This window comes from Myodes glareolus, chromosome 2, assembly GCF_982192425.1.
Source record: "Myodes glareolus chromosome 2, mMyoGla1.1, whole genome shotgun sequence".
Taxonomy (NCBI): Eukaryota; Metazoa; Chordata; class Mammalia; order Rodentia; family Cricetidae; genus Myodes; species Myodes glareolus.
The window spans coordinates 131,941,659-131,959,881 of record NC_142027.1 but is presented as its reverse complement, the minus strand read 5'-3'; the positions used below and the strand labels follow the sequence as shown (position 1 = coordinate 131,959,881).

The following is an 18,223-nucleotide window of genomic DNA, read 5'->3' as shown; positions in this document are numbered from 1 at the left end:
TTCTTCCCAAACACACATGAGCATGGAGGTGCTGGGTCCTTTAGCTAACTTGACCGCCAGAACCACTCCAGCAAATATGCGCGGGACCAAACACCATACGCACAGTTTGAACCTATGCGACCCATAGAGGCGTGGGAGCGGGGCTGCAAGCTACTTTCTTCTGCACATCCAATAACACACAGAATACTTCTTTAGATAAACACTCCCACACCCAGGGCTGTGGGGAACCTGTGTGAAGAACAGATGGGAACCATCCCGCTGCTGCTTGAAGTTTCTAGAAGTTCTTCCTGAGGCTGCTCACCCAGCAGACACAACATGGCAGTGAGAGCATGACCACAGGGAACCCTTCTAGCAAGTTCTCCAAGTGTATTTGTCAGGGTATGTGAAGTGTACTGGCTTAACGGAGTCCCTCTTCAGCGGGCTTTGGTGGCTGTTTGAGACGGTCTCACTGTAGCTCTGTCTAGCCTTGGACTCACTGTGAAGACCAGACTAGACTACACTCAGAGAAGCATCTGCCACTGCCTCCTCACTGAAGGTCTGCACCATCACACTGGCTCTACTTAAGAAACAGTTCAGGGGCTGGAGAGATGGCTCAGTGGCTAAGAGCACTGCCTGCTCTTCCAAAGGTCCTGAGTTCAATTCCCAGCAACCACATGGTGGTTCACAGCCATCTGTAATGAGATCTGGTGCCCTCTTCTGGCCTGCAGGCAAACATGCAGACAGAACACTTTAATAATAAATTTAATTAATTTAATTAATAAATTAAAAAAGAGAGAGAAAGAAAAGAAACAGTTCCGAGGAAGAAACAGTTCAAATACCATCCATGATGAGTGTGTGAGTGTGGGTGACTGTGGGTGGGTGAGTGTGTGTGTGCTGAGTGGAGGTGGATGAGTGTGGGAATGTGTGGGTGGGTGTATGAGTGGGTAGGGCTAGGGTGGTGCCAGGAGTCTCACGCTTGCTAGGCAAATGCTCTACCATGAGTGATCCTCTGTGATGCTTGATGTGTTAGAATGTGGTTTTCCTCCCAGCCTAATGCTGGAGTTAATCGTGAGGAATGAAAAGGTAGGAAGAAAATCTGATACATTTGTGGTGTCTGGAAGTCAGGCCTTTTGGGGGTGACTAGAAGTGTGTATGGTCACCAAACTAGAGCCTACAGTTGAGTCCTGGTGGCTTTGTAAGAGAGTCCAGAAGACATACACATACCACATATGCCACACATGCCCAAGAGGTACCTGAGCCACCCTGGTACTCTGCCAATAAGAAGGGTGTTGTTGCCAGGTATGGTGGTACACACCTTTAGCCCCAGCACTAGGGAGGCAGAGGCAGGCAGAGGCAGGCAGATCTCTGTTTGAGGTCAGCTTGGTCTGTATAGTGAGTTGCAGACCAGCCAGGACCACACAGTGAGACCTTGTCTATATGATGGGGAAGCCTTGTTAATCAATTATCTCTAAGAGGTGGAACCAAGTTAGGGTGTGGCTTTCTGGGACCTGGAGAAAAATGGGCATACGGCCCAGGTGCTCTCTCTCTGTGGTTCCCTCACAGCTGAGCTTGGATTTCTCGTTCCAGTTTTGTGAGTTTTTCCCTTATAATAAATAAAAATAGAATTGTTTATCTTCTAGCTAGCCTGTTTATTTCCCGAATCAAGTTAGCTTCTACAGCTGTAAAAAGGAAGAGGACAATTGTCAGACTCAAGTCCTCCATCTGGGATCAAAGCTACACGCTGAAACCGACCTCTTTTCTCCACAGTGCTGCTCTGTGATGCCAAAAGCAGACAAGGGCGTGGTCTAGGGCACTGTGACAGTACTACAGCAAAAGACCATCAGACGTGATCGTGAGCGTGGAAACAAGCTACACACATGGCAGAAAGAAAGGCTACAACCAAATGTGGAATAATGCATGGTCATCAAAATAATCATGAAAACTGGAACACTGTTGTTCACAACAAAATAAAAACCTCATGATTCTTTTGATGCAAAGAATGAGTATACTTCTCTAAAATATGCATGAAGCCTAGAGAAAAATCTAGACACTTTAGGAAAGGTTTACAGACGGGAAGATGAGGTGGGCTCATGTCAGTAATCCTAGCGTTTATGAGGAAGCAGGAGAAGCAGAAGAAATGCATAAAGAACTGAGGCTGGGCTGGAGAGATGGCGCCGTGGTTAAGACTCCACAGTCAGGAGATGGCCCAGTTGTGCCTGCGGAAGAGTCCCAGCACTTACTCCACTAACTCCAGTTCTAGGACATCTGACGCCCTCTTCTGGCCTTTGTGGGCATGGCATGCATGTGGTACACAGATATACATGTGGGCAAAACACCCATACTCAGAAAATAAAAAACAAATGAGATGAGGGAGTTGGAGAGTTGAGGTTATCGTAAGCAGCATAAAACCCTACCTTAAAAAGCGGGGGTGGGGATGGGAAGCCAAAGCTTGAAATAAGGCTCACTGGTAGAGTGCTCGCCTAGCATGCACAAACCTTGGGTTGAGTCTCCTGCACCCCTCGCCCCAAAAGAAGGATGATCAGTACAACTAAAACACACACACATGTGCGCGCACACACACATACACATACACACACACAGCAGGGGATGGTGGTACACACCTTTAGTCCCAGCACTCAGGAGGCAGAGGCAGGTCGATCTCTAAATTCAAGCCCAGCCTGGTTTAAAGAGTGAGTTCCAGGACAGCCAAAGCTACACAGAAACCCTATCTCAAAAAGCCAAAACACACACACACACACACACACACACACGCACGCACACTTTGCTACATGCCTGTAACCTGGGAGTATAAGGCTTGAATGCACAGTGATGAAAGGCGATATTAACAGAGCGAAGCTAGCTACAAACATAGAAGCCACGCCCACACGGAAACTGAATATCCAGACACTTAAAGCCATAAACCCCAAACTGTAAGATTTACAAAATACCCCGTGCAAATAGGTGACCATTTCAGAGACACCCTAAGGCAAGACTCCACCCATCAAAGAAATGCCTCAAAGGCCAGCAGGAGCTATGGCTTCTCTGAGAGATTATGTGCATATCTGCTTCAAAATACAACACCAGATGGGTGTGTGGCTCAGTGAAAGAGAGCTTGCCTAGACAGTGTGAGCCCTTGGGGAGATGGCTCAGTGGCACGGAGAACCAGCATGTGTCTGTCCCAGCACCCTGCAGAGACAGGAGGTGCTGAGAGGAATGCCCTGGAAGGAATGCCATGGGCCAACTAGCCTAGCCTGTGCAGCAGCAAAAACAGTAAGAGGACCTGTCTCAAACGTGGAGAACTGACAGCTGGGGTGTCCTCTAACCTTCTTCAACCCTGACACTCACATGTTCAAACACACATACGTACACACACCCCACTGAAAACAAACAAACTAAACAGACAACAACAGCTATCTAGACCCGGCTCCTACAATGCCATCTCGACTTAAGAGGTTACTGCTGATCGAAAGTCAGCCGACCAGGGACTGAGGCAGAGGCCGGGAAGGCACAGGCAAGAACACGCACCTGTCTGAAGAGCATGGGGAAGTCCTCTGCGCGCTCAGCCTTGCGGATGCCTTTCCCTCCGCCGCCTTCGGAGGCTTTGATCATCAGTGGAAATCCAACCTTTTCGGCTGCCTGAAGGAAAAGGACAAACAGGCCCCTTTAAAGGTGGGAGAAGTCCAATACCAGGGTGTAGAGAAGATTGCGACATGCTGGCTTCAGTCACCGCGCTGGCCGTGCCCACGCTGCAGCTACCTCCAAGCCTTCATCTACATCCTTCACACAGCCTCGTTCGTAGACATCTTCTGGGACACTGATGCATTTGCCCTGCTGCCGGCTGTCCTCCGTCCACTCCACTGTCAGACCTGAAGGGGACAAAGAGGAACACAGCTCAACAACTATGCATGTATCTCAGGACCCTGGATGGGAGTCAAAGCTTAAGCAACATATACAGGGCTGGGGAGTGTTCAGTGGTCACCTGTGCACACACACACATACACACACACACACATACAATTTTTTAGGATCGTTAAGAAGAAACACCCAGAGCTATATGAACCTGAACCTAGGACGCGTCCCCTGTCTATGCTGGGAACATATGTCTATGTTCCCCTGTCCTCTACTTGGAGAGTCACTGCTTTCAAAACCTTGCAAAACAGAACAAACAATTTTCAGTCTTTAAAGGAAAAAAAATTACATTAAATAGCAAAACCTTGACATTTTTCTCCTCTTGTTTTTTAATCTGCCCTACAAGTTCTACTTTGGGGTCTTATCCAAACATGACTAAAATCACGGATATTTAGCTATAGGACTGCAAAGCCCAATTTACCTTTGACTGTTTTTAAATTACAAAAACATTAGGAAACGGCCTAAGATGTAACACAGCAGCGAATGAAGCAAGTCACAGTACAGCCACATGATAAAGTCCGGCACAGGCTCCAGGTGTGGGGCGCACACCTGTGACCCCAGCTGCTCAGGAGTCCGATGAGGAGTTCCAGGACAGCCTGAGAAACCTAGAGATTGTCCAAAACCAGACACAAAAGAGTAGGAAGAAGCTCAGGAGCAGAGTGTGTCATACATGTGCAAGGCCTTGGGTTCCATCCCCAGGACCACAAATAGCATAATGCATCTTGAATGGCATGAAGTCTATTCCCGGGACAGAAAGATGACCATTAGTATTAGTGCAAGAGAAATTACAAAGTAGTTAACATCTGTTTTTTATTTTTAATTTTATTTACTAGTGGTATGTGTGCGTGTCTATGTGTATGTGACATGTGTCTTATGTCTGTCTGTATGTGATATATGTGTGCATCTCTGTATGTGTGTATGTGCATGTCTGTGTCTATGTGGTGAATATGTGCGTGTATGTGTGTGCATGTCTGTGTCTGTGTGTCTATATGTAACGTGTGTGTGTATGTGTGTGTGTGTGTGTGTGTGTGTGTGTGTGTGTACAGACTGCCTGTGAAGGTCAGAGAACATCTCAGGAGTCAATTTCTCTCTTGGTCCTTCTTGAGACAGGCTCTCTCACCCTGCTTCTGTCACTATGTTGTGTACACCTTCCAGACAATTCTGCCTCCACTTCCCATCTCAACATAGGAGTGCCAGGATTACAGGCATGCACCACTACATCCTGTTTCCTGCAGCTTCTAGGATCAAACTCACTCAGGGTGACAGGATTGGGGAGCAGGCACTTCACTGGCTAAGTCTCACCAGCCCAGACCTGGTTTTTAGAAGTTCTGCCTGGAAACAGCTGAGAAAGATATCCGTAGTGCCAGTCTATGCTCAAGAGTGGATCATGCAGGACTCCCTTCATGTATGTGTGTGTGCATATATGTGTGTTAGTGTGTGTTCACATATATATGCGTTAGTATGTGTACATTAGTGTATGTATATGCGTATGTGTATATGTATGTGTTAGTGTGTGTATATGTATGTGTGTTAGTGTATATGTGTATATGTATGTATGTGTTTTAGTGAGTGTGTACATGTGTGTTAGTGCATGTGTTAGTATATGTGTACATATGTATGTGTTAGTGTGTGTATATGTATGTGTGTTAGTGTGTGTGAATGTTAGTGTATGTGTATATGTATGTGTGCTAGTGTATGTGTATGTGTGTACGTATATATGCGTTAGTGTGTGTACATATGTGTGTTAGTACGTATGTATGTGTATTAGTGTGTATATGTGTGTTAGTGTATATGCATGTGTGTACGTATGTATATGTGTTAGTGTGTGTGTGTATATGTGTTAGCGTGTGTGTATGTGTGGTGATGGTGGTGTTTCTGAGCCAGGGTCTCACACTACAGCCTAGACTGGCCTGAAACTGTAGCCCCACCCTTCTGAGTGCTGGATTATGGACAAGAGCCACCAACCACTTCTTATTTTCATGTCTCTCACATTTTCTGAGTTCATGACAAAGTTACATTGTTATCTGCCTAAAATTTTTCAGCAAAAGGATTTTTTAAGACGCATTCCCTCCACCCCAAAGGTCTGGATTCCTTACCACTTCCGCTCCAGGGCAGGGTTGGGATCTGCAGTGTCTGGGCTACGATGGTGGAGGCGATCTTGTCTCCCAGGGCCCACATGGCCTCACTGGGGGGACCTGCAGGGTCAGCAAAGGGGAGCAAAACGGAATCAGCCACTGACAAAGTCAATGCCAACCCAGCGCACAGTAGCAGGGTCAGGGAGAGCAAGGAGATGAGGACAGTCCTCAGGTCTGCTCTCCCTCACTCGGGGCCATAAGCCCGCCCTGTGCTGGTCAACTTCCAGCATCTAGACCTTGACCTGATTCGAGTGAAACTGAGCTGCGGCAGACACAAGACTCACTTTGCGAGGAACAAAAACCTGTAGGAAGGAGGCAAACACGGGGTTCCAAAGAGCCAGATCATGGCACAGTGAGCATTCCCCGTGACAGACAGGACAGCACACGGTCTCGTGCAGCCAGCATCCTGCACGAAGTTCTTTATCTTTGGTGGGACACTCAGCTCTGTTCCACTCTGAATCCAGCATGGGGTATTCAAAGAGCAAAGACTGGGAAGATTTTTAATTGCACCTGTGCCAAATTTGCACAGACTTCTTTCCTGGTCTTGATTACCTAATTAATACTATGGAACCCAGCATGGCCGCTGAACCAGGTTAGACGGAGCCTAGAGATGAGTCCAACACAAGGAGCATGCGCAAAGGCCACACCTCTTCATAGAGGAGGCGTCGATGTCTGGGGGTGCTCCTGGAACCCAAATCCTGAGGATATATGGACTGCCTGCCTGTGTGCATACAGAGCTAACCAACATGTCCGCAAATAAAAACCCACGGATGCCATCAGACAGTCATGTTACCTAACAAAACGGTAGGGGCTTTGGTCCTGCAAAAAGCAGCCCAAAGATACGGCCCTCACAGAAATGTAAGCCCTGGGCCAGCATGGCTGCTACCCTAGCACCACTGGAAACCCTAGCAGAGGACATCACTGGCCACAGTGTCGCTCCACTGCAATAACTAATGCAGCGGTTCCTGTTACCCTAGCCTGGTCCACACACTCCCACCTCCCACCCCTGCCTTTCACGAGGAGGCAAGCTGACCTCCACTATGAAGGTCAGCACAAGAAAGAGACCCGGACCTGGCACCACCCAACCCGCGCATCCAACCAAGCGCACACTCTACCTAGGAAAGCAATCTCGTGCTTGCGCAGCAGCTCCGGAAGCTTGGGGTTTTCCGAAGCATGGCCCCAGCCAGCCCACACGGCCTGCAAACACAGAGAGGGGTGATCAAAGGTCCTCTAAGACCCTACCTGTCCCTGCACCCGACACTCTGCTGTACCCCATTGGGCCATCATAGCCTGTAGGATGGGGGCATCACCCCTCCTGCACGGGCACCCTCGGGAGCTGCAGACCATCACCTGCACAGGTGTAGGATGAAGCACCCTCCCCCCACAGCCACCCTCGGGAGCTGTGGATCAGCGCCTGCACAGGTGTAGGATGGGGCATCCCTCCCACCACCATGGCCACCCTCGGGAGCTGTGGACAGGACCGCACCTGCACAGGGATTCTTTTAGCAATGTCTATGATCAGTTCCACATTGGCATAGTTGTTGTTGTTGGGTCCTCCTGGGACAGGAACATACTGATCCGCCATTTTGATGTACTCTGCGATTCAACCAAAGAAGAGGGAAACCAGGGACAGACGCGTCACACGCAGAACAGCGTGGTGCGACACATTCTACCCACGAGGAGCACAGCTGTGAAGACCACACGGCTGTGATGGGGAATGGCACAAGAGCAGGAGAAATCTAGAACTTAGATTTGTACTCTAGACGCACAATGTTTTGGTTTTGTTTTTTGTTTATTTATTTACTTTTTTTTTAGACAAGGTTTCTCTGTAGCTTTAGGGCCTGTCCTGGAACTAGTTCTTGTAGACCAGGCTGACCTCAAACTCACAAAGATCCACCTGCCTCTGCCTCCCGAGTGTTGGGATTAAAAGCGTGTGCCACCACCACCTTTCCACAAGGTTTTTTTTTTTTTAAGCATGGAAAAGCTTATAAACATAGCTGTGCAGTGTGGCGCACACTTTTAATCCCAGCCTGCTCTACAGAGCGAGTTCCAGGATAGTCAGAGCCACACAGAGAAACCCTGTCTTAAAAAAAAAAAAAAAAAAAAAAAAAAAGTACACAAACAGAATTTCGGACCTTACCCACAGGCTAGAGGCGCAGAATCCATACCAGCTCCTGGGTGTAAGGGTTTTCTGTCTCTTTAAGAGACAAGCCACACCCACTCCCTCCCCCATCCCGAGGCAGGCTGATCTTAAACTTTTGGCCTGAGCTAACTCTCTTTTCTGTCTTCCTCTCGGAGAGGCAGCTTCACTTCTACCTCTCTCCCCGCTTCTCTGTCTCTTTCTCCTCCTCCTCCTCCTCCTCCTTCTTCTTCTCTCTCTCTCTCTCTCTCTCTCTCTCTCTCTCTCTCTCTCTCTTCCTCCTTCTCCCTTCACCCTCCATAACCCCCTGAATAAATATTCAACCTCACTCTGCATGTCGTGTCTATCCATGTCTCTGTCTCCTGACCATCCACCATGTGTCTCCCTGCCTGGGACCAGCCATTGCTCGGGGACTGGCAGCCGTCTCTGCCTGGGACTGGCTGCTCCCAGGGCCCGCTGCTTGCAGCCACATGGCCCACCACCACCGCTCGGGCCACCGCTCTGGGACCGGCAGCCATCTCTGCCTGGGACTGGCTGCTCCCAGGGTCCCGCTGTCTGCCACCACATGGCCCGCTACCACCATTTGGGACCTACAGCATTTCTGCTGCCTACTGCCGCCGGGGAACTTGCAACATATTTTTAAAAAATCATAAAACTGGGGACACCCCAATAACCTAAACCTTGAAATGACAAACTCCAGGGTCACGATTGGTTCCCCCAAGCTTCAGTCCTGTAGGCTTGGAACCTCATTCCAATCTCCATGAATTTTACCCCATAATGAGCTCTTCCGGGGAATCATACCCTGATTATCCGTTCTGTTTTGTTTGCTTTGGGTTTTGTGGTTTTTTGTTTGTTTGTTTGTTTGTTTGTTTTTAGATTTTATTTATTTATTTATTTATTATGTATACAGTGCTCTGCTTGTATGCTTGCTAGCCAGAAGAGGGCGCCAGATCTCATTACAGATGGCTGTGAGCCACCATGTGGTTGCTTGGAATTGAACTCAGGGCCTCTGGAAGAGCAAGCAGTGCTCTTAACCTCTGAGCCATCTCTCCAGCCCTTGCTTTGGGTTTTGAAACCATGTTTGTGTGTCTGGATTACCCTGGAGGGCTTGGTCCTCCTGCCTCAGTCTCCCAGGGCCCGGACTACAGGTGTGAACAAATTTCTTTCCTTAAAAACCCACTTGTGACAACAAGCAAAGAATGGTGTGGAAGGATGGTCGTCCAGCTGTGTCAGGATCATAAATCCAGACCTAATCTAAAGATGAGGGTTGGTGTATCACACTGGAATTCCCCAAGATCCTGAAAATGTCTGATATGGAATTCCCAGGCACGCCTGTTCCCTCCCCACCGTTGCTTCCAGTGTCTGTCAAGCCACGAGCATCAGCCACCGGGGAGGTTTCCATGAAGCAGGGAACAGCCTGACAAAGTCGGGGGAAAGAGAATCAACAAGAAGTACTTTTGCTTGAAGATGCCATGACGAAGTTTAATATGGTGTATGGTAATTAAAATACAAAAAACAAGGGGTAGGTGATTCCTAAGGAACAGACCTAAGGTTGATTCCTGAAATACACACTCATACACACACATGCACGCACAAACATATGTAAAAGAACACATAAACATGAGATAGTGAGCCAGGCAGTGGGGGCACACACCTTTATCCCGGTATTCAGGAGACAGAGGCAGGTAGATTTCTGTGAGTTCGAGGTCAGCCTAGTCTACAGGGTGAGTTCCAGGGCAGTCAGGGCTACACGGAGTAACCCTGTCTCAAAAACAAAAACAAAACAAAACCCAAAAACCTATGAGCTAGTGAAAGACCCTACAGCTCTGGGGCCTGAGCAGGGTGGAGGAGGGGAGGGCAGACAGGGATGGTCATAACAGGGGTTGAGACTGCAAGTTCCGGTACCTGCATTGGCCTTAAGGTCCTCGGGGGTCACCATGACCACAAACCGGATGGCACGTTCATTCCGGAACATCTCATAGGCCCAGCGGCGGATGGAGCGCATACACTTGACCGCAGCAATGCCATTGTTGGCAATGAGCACCTGAGGGAAACACCAGGAAGAGCTGGGGCCATAGTGCCACCTGCACAGGGACCCGAGAGCACCCAGGTCGGAACACGGTCCCACACAGCGTATGCAGGGATGACAGGGGAGTGGATGAGGGGCTCGGGTGGCAAAGGTGCCCTGGGTGGCACTGTGGCCATTCCCTGACATCGCTTGTGTGTTCCGTACACACCAGACTCCAGTGCCGTGTTTGCTCTGCTCCGCTGCACTCCGCCCTCACCACAACCCTCTGAAGGAAGTTCTACCGCTGTCCTATTTGACTAAAAACACACTGAAGCTCAGAGGAGTTAAGACACTTCCTCAGGGTCACACAGCCAGAGTGTGCGAGCTCAGGCTCAAACCCACATCTCGCAAACTATAAGACCCAGATTTGGTTTTTAAAAATGATCATCCCAGCACTCAGGAGGCAGAGACAGGAGGATCTCTGTTACTTCAAGGCTAACCTGGTCTACAGAGCAAATTCCAGGCTGGTCAAAGCTACATAGTGAGATCTCAATAAACAAATTATATGTGAATGTGGGAGCCTGTGCACCAGCCTGGCCAGGAAGTGTAGTCTCACCCCTCAACAAAGACAGAGACTGCTGCAGAGATCCCGGCTGGTCGGTGTGTGGATGGCAAATATCTGTGGGGCCCAACTCCAGCTGCTACATCTGCAATCCAACCCCTACATCTAAAGCTCAGGACACACCTTGGGGGAGCGGGCAGAAAGACCAGAAAGACTGTGAGAGCCAGTGTCTCCCAGTGGGTCTAAAATGCAGTGTCTAGAAATGAGGGGCGTGCCCACTGCCGACCGAGCATGCCCAGAGCCTGGCTTCAGGGCCAGTTCTCCATAGAGTGAGGAGCACAGCACACACTCGCGGGGTGGGGGCAGGATGATCAAGAGTTCAAGTTTATCCTTGGAGTTTGAGGCCAACACAAAACCCTATCAAAAAAAGAAAAAGCAATTTCTGGATTTTCCTAAGGACTCTAAATCTAAGTAATCTAAGTGTCTTGTCAGACTCGGGGTCACAGTTTGCCATGAACACAGCAGGAATAACCATAGGGTATGGATCTGCCAGGTGAAACCTCATACATGACATTTGCTCGGCTGCAGCCTGTCCGTGACGTCACTACATAGCGTGGTCTCCTGTCCTCTAGAAGCCTAGCTCAGGGAGTGGGGGCAGGGGTAGGGTTCTATACATTCCTACCACCAACCACCAGCCCAGGAAGTAGCCACACTCCAGCAAAGCACCCAGGAGCTCCTGACCAAGGCCAGAGCCTCAGTCTCCCCTTCTGAGGAATGAGGTAATGCACCCCTGCGGGGGAAAGGGTGAAAAGTCCCCAAAGTCAAGCACCCAGCACCCAAGCAAGTGTCCCAAGTGGCGGCTTCCTCTCCCTCTGAAGTGTCCAGCCAAGAAAAGGAGCCTGCCCCCACCAGCATGCAGGGCTCATCTGTACCTTCTCAATGACCCTATTGCCTCCAAAGCGGGTGACAAACTCAGCTGGGGACGCTACAGTGAAATCTCTGTGCAGGTCCAGCTTCTTATGTTCACGGCCTCTCTTCACCAGGTGGAGTCCGGACATGCTGGGCCTGCGGAGAGGGACAACGGGAGCCATGAGGGAGGAAGCCTGGGGCCTCCAGGGCAGAGTCGGAGCCGGGTAGAGTCGGAGGAAAAAACCAGTGGCCAGGGAGAGTGTGTGCTCACACACCCTACACATACACATAACCTACACACGCACACACCACACATACCCTACACACGCACACCCCACACACACACCCTATACATACATACACACACACACACACCGTATACATACATACACACACACACACACACACACATACATACAAAACAAAACAAAAAAAAATATGGAAGCACAAAGAGACTCAAGGCCAGAAAGCGCTGTCTCAGGAAACCTGTGCCTGCTGTAACTCAGTATTTTTCTCGGCACGTCCCCCATCTGGGAATTTACAGCAGAAATGAGCACGCTATGAGCAGGAAGGAGATCTATACACGTTATGACTCTTCATTCCAACACTTGACAAATTTAGTACACACAGTTTCATGAGCTTTTCTGTATGGACGTTTTATTATTATTAAAAGCTGAGGGGTGGTTAAGAGCATTGCCTGCTCTTCCAAAGGTCCTGAGTTCAATTTCCCAGCAACCACATGGTGGCTTACAACCATCTGTAATGATGATATCTGGTGCCCTCTTCTGGCCTGCAGGCATACATGCAGACAGAATACTGAGAATATTGTATACATAATAAATAAATAAATCTTTTGTCGGGCAGTGGTGGCGCACGCCTTTAATCCCAGCACTCGGGAGGCAGAGGCAGGCAGATCTCTGTGAGTTTGAGGCCAGCCTGGTCTACAAGAGCTAGTTCCGGGACAGGCTCCAAAGCCACAGAGAAATTCTGTCTCGAAAAACCAAAATAAAAAATTTAAAAAATAAAAAAAAATAAAAGCTGAAAACAGTTTTTAAAAACATAGTATAGAAATTGTGTTTCTGAGTCCACTTTCCCTCCCCCACACACCCACCCTTCCTTCCCACCCTGGCCTGGAAGAATGGCTGCCACCGGAAGAGAAGAAGAGGAAGGGTCAATCCATCACCAGTGAGTAGTGACCCAAGATCAGGTGTCAGCACACAGGCACAATCACAGAGGGGTTCAGGAAGTGACCCCCACACACACACTCAAAGAAAGCGGGGAAGAACATGAAGGAGATAGGGGCTCCGAACGCACACGCTGATGGCAGACTCAACGGAGCCTCTGGACCCAAGGAAGTTGCAATCATCCCTGTCGGTTCTTGTGCGTTTGTACAGGAAATGCAATGAGCTGAGCAGTCACCAAACCCTCTGGACTCTGGTGACCGGAGTCCTGTCACCTGGTCACAAGGAGCCCTGGCTGCTCCTGAGTGTACCCCACGGTGACCCCGACTACCTGTAACTCCAACTCCAGGGATCTAACCCTGTCTTCTGGCCTTTGTGGGCCCTCCACATGACACACAGACAGACAGACATGCAGGTAAACACTGATACACAGAAACTGAAGACAAATAAAAACTCACTGCTGAGGGTTCAGGAAACTTAAAAGCTTGAAAACAAAGGAAAAACACATGACAAGGTGGCTCAGTGGGCAAAGGTGCTCGCTGCCAAGTGTGACGATCTGAGTTCAATCCCCAGGACCCATGTAGTGGAAGGAGAGAAGCAGCTCCTAAAAGTTGTCCTCTGGCCTTCGCACGCATGCGCGCGCGCACACAAACTACATCACAATACAAGGAAGGCCCCTGCCTCACTCCTCTGTAGCCCCAGGAAAGGAAACCCCTGTTGACTCTGGCATGTCACATCTGCAAGGTTCCACAGACACACCCAACTGAAGGGTTACACGGTGGGGACATCCTAGCACGCACTCACCCAGCTTAGGAACACCACATCATATGTCTAGAATCTCTTTTTTGAAACAGTGTCTGTGTAACCCACGATAGCCTAGAACTGAGATCCTCCTAGATCGGCCTCATAAGTAGCAGGGACATACAGCCTCGGCCGCTCTACACAGCACTGGGCTAGAAACACCAACTGATCCTCACATATGTGGCTGTTTGGTGACTGAAGCAGCATCGCTGGGCACACACCGCACTCTCCTGAGCCGTCTGCCAGAGATGGTGCCTGTGGCCGTCCCCTCCAGAGAGGAGGCTTAGCTGTTCCACAGCTGCTCTCCCCAGGCTCCTGCAGAGCGGGCTCTGTTTGGCCTTGCCATCCCTGAGGGAGGCTTCCATCTCTTTCACCCGACAGGCACCACAGATGTCTGTCCTTCCTTCTGCCTTTCCTCAGAGTAGGATTCTAACCTGGGGTGGCTGGTGGGCCCCATCTCTCTCTGGGGACTCCCTTGTTTTGCTGACACAGGTCTGCTAGTAGCTTCACACGGTTAACAGGACAGTGTGTGTAACAGCAGCGTGCTTTATGGTGACGTCCTGGACCCACTGACCCCGCCCCTGGTCCCCTTGGCTCCCTGGTCACCACCACCAGGGTCCTGACCACACGCTGGCTGCTCTGCTGTAGCCACTGTTGCTCTTTCCTGGTGTCCCCTACGGTTTCCAGGGGAGAAACCCTCACGTGGCTTTTTGAGAAAACTATGGAAGGGGACAGAAAACATGACTGCCTTGCGTGTCTGGCAACTGTTTTCCTTCTGCCCTTGGGTTCAGACCCGTCGTTCACCCTGTGCTGAGCTGAAGGAAGGCAAACTTCCTTCAGAGTTTTGAAGCCAGCGTCATAGTGTCAGAGTTCCCAGGTGTTTGGGGTTTTTATTGTTTGTTTGGAGGTTTTTTGTTTGTTTTTTGGTTGGTGGGTTTTAATCTTTGATCTTTTGTCAGTGGCCTGGTTGTTCCATATTTGGAAGGTTACACTTTCTTCTGTTCCCTGTATTTGATGGTGTCATGGTGTGTACAAACATGTCTGTTTCTGTCAGTGAGGTTGTGGATTTGCCAGGCCCTCTCAGTCTGGTGTTCTATTTCTTCATGGTGCTGGGAATGGAGCCCGAGGCTCACAGGCTATGTATGGAAGGATTCTGAGATATATCTCTGAACCCCACCTTCTCTAAACTGAAAGTTAACACACTGGGACTCTGTCTCCAAATATCTCCTTACCTCTTATTCCTCCCTATCATATCCTGAAGCTTGGCTGTTGAAGTGCAGAGGCTAGCCTATTACATTATATATTTGGTTGAAATTCTGAAGTTAGCCCATTAGAGCATTTTCTTCTCTCCTCTTTTCTACTATCTTCTGGAGAAGTCCCTCAGCCTTCTCTCCTAACCATCCATGCAGCAAAATCCTTCATTTTGGCCCTTACTTTTTCAATGTCCCAGGGTTGGTTTGGAGCTATGTAAATTTCCCCCTTTTTCCTCCCCAAGACAGGGTTTCTCTGTAGCTTTTGGAGCCTGTCCTGGAACTAGCTCTTGTAGATCAGCTCTTGTAGATCTCGAACTCACAGAGATCCTCCTGCCTCTGCCTCCGGAGTGCTGGGATTAAAGGCATGTGCCACTACCACCCAGCTCCCTTTGGGTTTTCATAGAGCATGTGTATTCTTGATGCTCTGTGTGTGCATGGGGTATGTGCACACGTATGTGGAGGCCAGCAGACAACCTTGGGCACCATCCTCCAGACACTATCCACCTCCTTCGGGACAGTCTCCCACGGACCTGGAGCTCACCCGTCATGCTGTGATGGCTGCCTGCAAATTCCACACACCTGCCTGCCTCTGCCTCCCAGTCTGGACACTTAATTTTAAATGGTTTGGGGGACTCAAACTCAGTTCCCCCAACTTGCAATACTGACTGAGCCATGTCCCCAACCCAGTGTCCCCTCCTTAGAGCATCCTATTCCTTGACACCTGATGCCCTGCTGACCCCAGTAAGGAGAGTAGTGGCCCCTGTGTCAAGTGTCCCTCTCCTGAAGGATGCCTGCTGTTTCCAAAGCCATAGTCATTTCACCATCCCCCGGAGCACCCAGTTTTCCTGTCTGGGATATGGGGACAATAACGTACACCTCATTCAGTAGGGCCACATTTTGCTTACGATTCAGTGAGGCTGTCCAGATCCTCAGTAGAGGGAAAGCAAGGGGCCCAGGGTGGCATGTGGCGCTCACTGAATCAATGACCACACCAGGAGAGTCAGGGTCTACCTGCTCCTTAACCAAGAGGAGCAACAAGCCACTCGCCGAGCCTTCTCCACGAAGCCCCCATCTGAACTCTATCCTCGCCTGTCAGTGATCTCCCCTCACAGGCTGATAGCGCCCTGCACTAGGAAGTCTGACCCCCTCCACTCTCAGACACACAAACCTTCCAGCTCCTGGGACCTGATGGATATACGCACGGTTAAGAAAAACTCCATTTTGAGGCTTAGAACCAGCTGTGGTATCACTTTGATTTTTGGCTGGTGATGGAATCCCTTCATCAGGCAGGCCTCGAACCCATCACAGAAGCATGCAAGGCAGGGGGTAGCCTTGTTCCAGGCCCCATCTCCAGTCCAGGCATGGGGTTATTGTGATTCTTTTTTAACAATGCTGGAAGCCAGCCAATGTCGGCTCCAGACAGACGACCTTCCCCTGGCACTGGAGCCGACTGAAGGAGAACCTTCCTAAGTGCTGTGCCCAACGCTAAGCCCTGACCTAACACAGGACAAGGGTGAGGGCTGAAATGTGCCACGGAGGCTCAGGAAATGGCTTCGAGCTGCAATCAACAACAGAGGTGCCAGCCAAACACCAGCCCCAGTCAGCTGCTGGGGCACAAGACCAGGCTGTCCTGGGAGGAAATCAATGTTGTCAAGGGCATACAATGGCCTGGACGTTCTCCCTGACTTCTTACCACTCTGTGTACAAGAAGCTGCTGCCTGTTCTCAGTAATGAGACAGAGTTCAGGGAGGACCACTTACCTCAAGCCATGAAGTTGATAAGCGACAGAGCTGGGCGGGTGATTGAACCTTATCTAACCTCAGACTTTAATATTGGGGAAGCTGAGTAGGTGCAAAGACAAGCCCTGCAACATCGCCTCTGGAAATGAGAGCGGGCACAGGGGTCCCGAAGCAGGGCACTTCTGCTCCCCGGGAGGATGTGTGACACACACAACTCAGGGAGTCTGTACCTAATGGGTCGAGATCAGAGATGTTGCTCAGCCCCATACAATGCACAGGACGGCCCCAAGCTCCGGCAGAGCTCGATCTTCTGCTCGAGAACCTGTGACATCCTGCCAGTACTGCTCCTCCCCTCACAGAAAGAAATAGTCGCAAGTCCTGAAATGGGGAGTGGAGATGCACCCTGAAATCAAAACACCTGGGAGGTGGAGACAGGATTGTGAATTCAAGGTCAGCCTGAGCCTAGTGGGAAGTCTCTGTCTCCATAAGCAAACGCTGGCTGGGCCGGCAGGCTTAGAGTGCTTGCCCCCAAGCCTGATGACCTGACTCTGAGCCTTTCAACCCCCAAGATGGAGGAAAGGAACCAACTAACGCAAACTGTTCTCTGACTGCACAGATGTCACCCTCTCTCCAATAATATTTTGATAGATTAAACAGACATACTGCATCTAGGGAGGTGGGGTGCCACTCAATGATAGAACTCTTGCCTGTGATGTAGTGGACCTTGGGTACCATTCCAGGACCAGAGAACAAACAGAGCTGTTCAGGGCCCCAGTGTCCCCCAAGACTTACATCCCTCACCCTCTCTTGTCTTCATTAGGGGATGGGCAGGAACCAGCACCCTGACCACCACATGGTGGGAGGGAGGCAACGTCTACACAAAGCATGTCTGCAGTTGGTAACGGGGCACAGGAAGAAGGCATGAAGCCAGTGGAGCTGCTAAAGCCACTTTCCTACAGACAACTCAAAACTAGGTTCCTGGGAGCCGCATAGAAGGTTCAGCAGTTAAGAGAGCTTGCTGGTCCTCCAAAGGACCCGCATGGGTGGTTCACAGCTACCTGTAACTCCAGTTTCAGGGGATCTGACGCCCTCTTCTGGCCTCTGAGGGTACACACACACACACACACACATATGGCATATACAGACAGATACACACACAGAGACAGCATACACACACACACACACACACACACACTCATACAGACAGACACACAGGCATACAGCATATACAGATACATGCAGCATATACAGGCAGACACACACACACACCAACACACAGAAATAAAAACTAATCTTACAGATAACTAGGATACCAGATAAATAGACCTTTGGAGATTTCTATTTAAAAGCATTTAATTAAATTAATTTATTAATTTATTTGGAGGGGTCTGTATGAAATATTGTGTGTATGGAGAGGTCAGAAGGCAGCTTTTGGGAGTCAGTTCTCTCACCCCACCATGTAGACTCTAGGAATTAAACTCAGGTCAAGGTTAGTGGCTGGCACCTTTGCCTGCTGAGCTGTCTTGACAGCCTGACCCTTGGGAATTTCTCAGGACATATGCTCTCACGATGCCTTCCAGAATGATATCAGGTCAAGGGTGAGCAGA

The 18,223-nt window shown here is 49.7% G+C and overlaps 1 protein-coding gene across 4 annotated transcripts in view; it reads right to left on the bottom strand.

Moving 5' to 3' along the window:
• The window catches only part of Acacb (acetyl-CoA carboxylase beta), a 102,826-nt gene that overhangs the window by 54,862 nt on the left and 29,741 nt on the right, over positions 1–18,223 (bottom strand). For all 4 annotated transcript variants that reach the window (XM_087903722.1, XM_087903724.1, XM_087903723.1 and 1 more), the window contains 7 exons: positions 11,666–11,798; positions 10,069–10,207; positions 7,510–7,619; positions 7,139–7,220; positions 5,985–6,083; positions 3,736–3,845; positions 3,505–3,615 (listed from right to left, as the gene is read on the bottom strand). In XM_087903722.1, the coding sequence (XP_087759848.1) occupies positions 3,505–3,615; positions 3,736–3,845; positions 5,985–6,083; positions 7,139–7,220; positions 7,510–7,619; positions 10,069–10,207; positions 11,666–11,798 (784 nt within the window). The remainder of the gene's footprint in view (positions 1–3,504; positions 3,616–3,735; positions 3,846–5,984; positions 6,084–7,138; positions 7,221–7,509; positions 7,620–10,068; positions 10,208–11,665; positions 11,799–18,223) is intronic.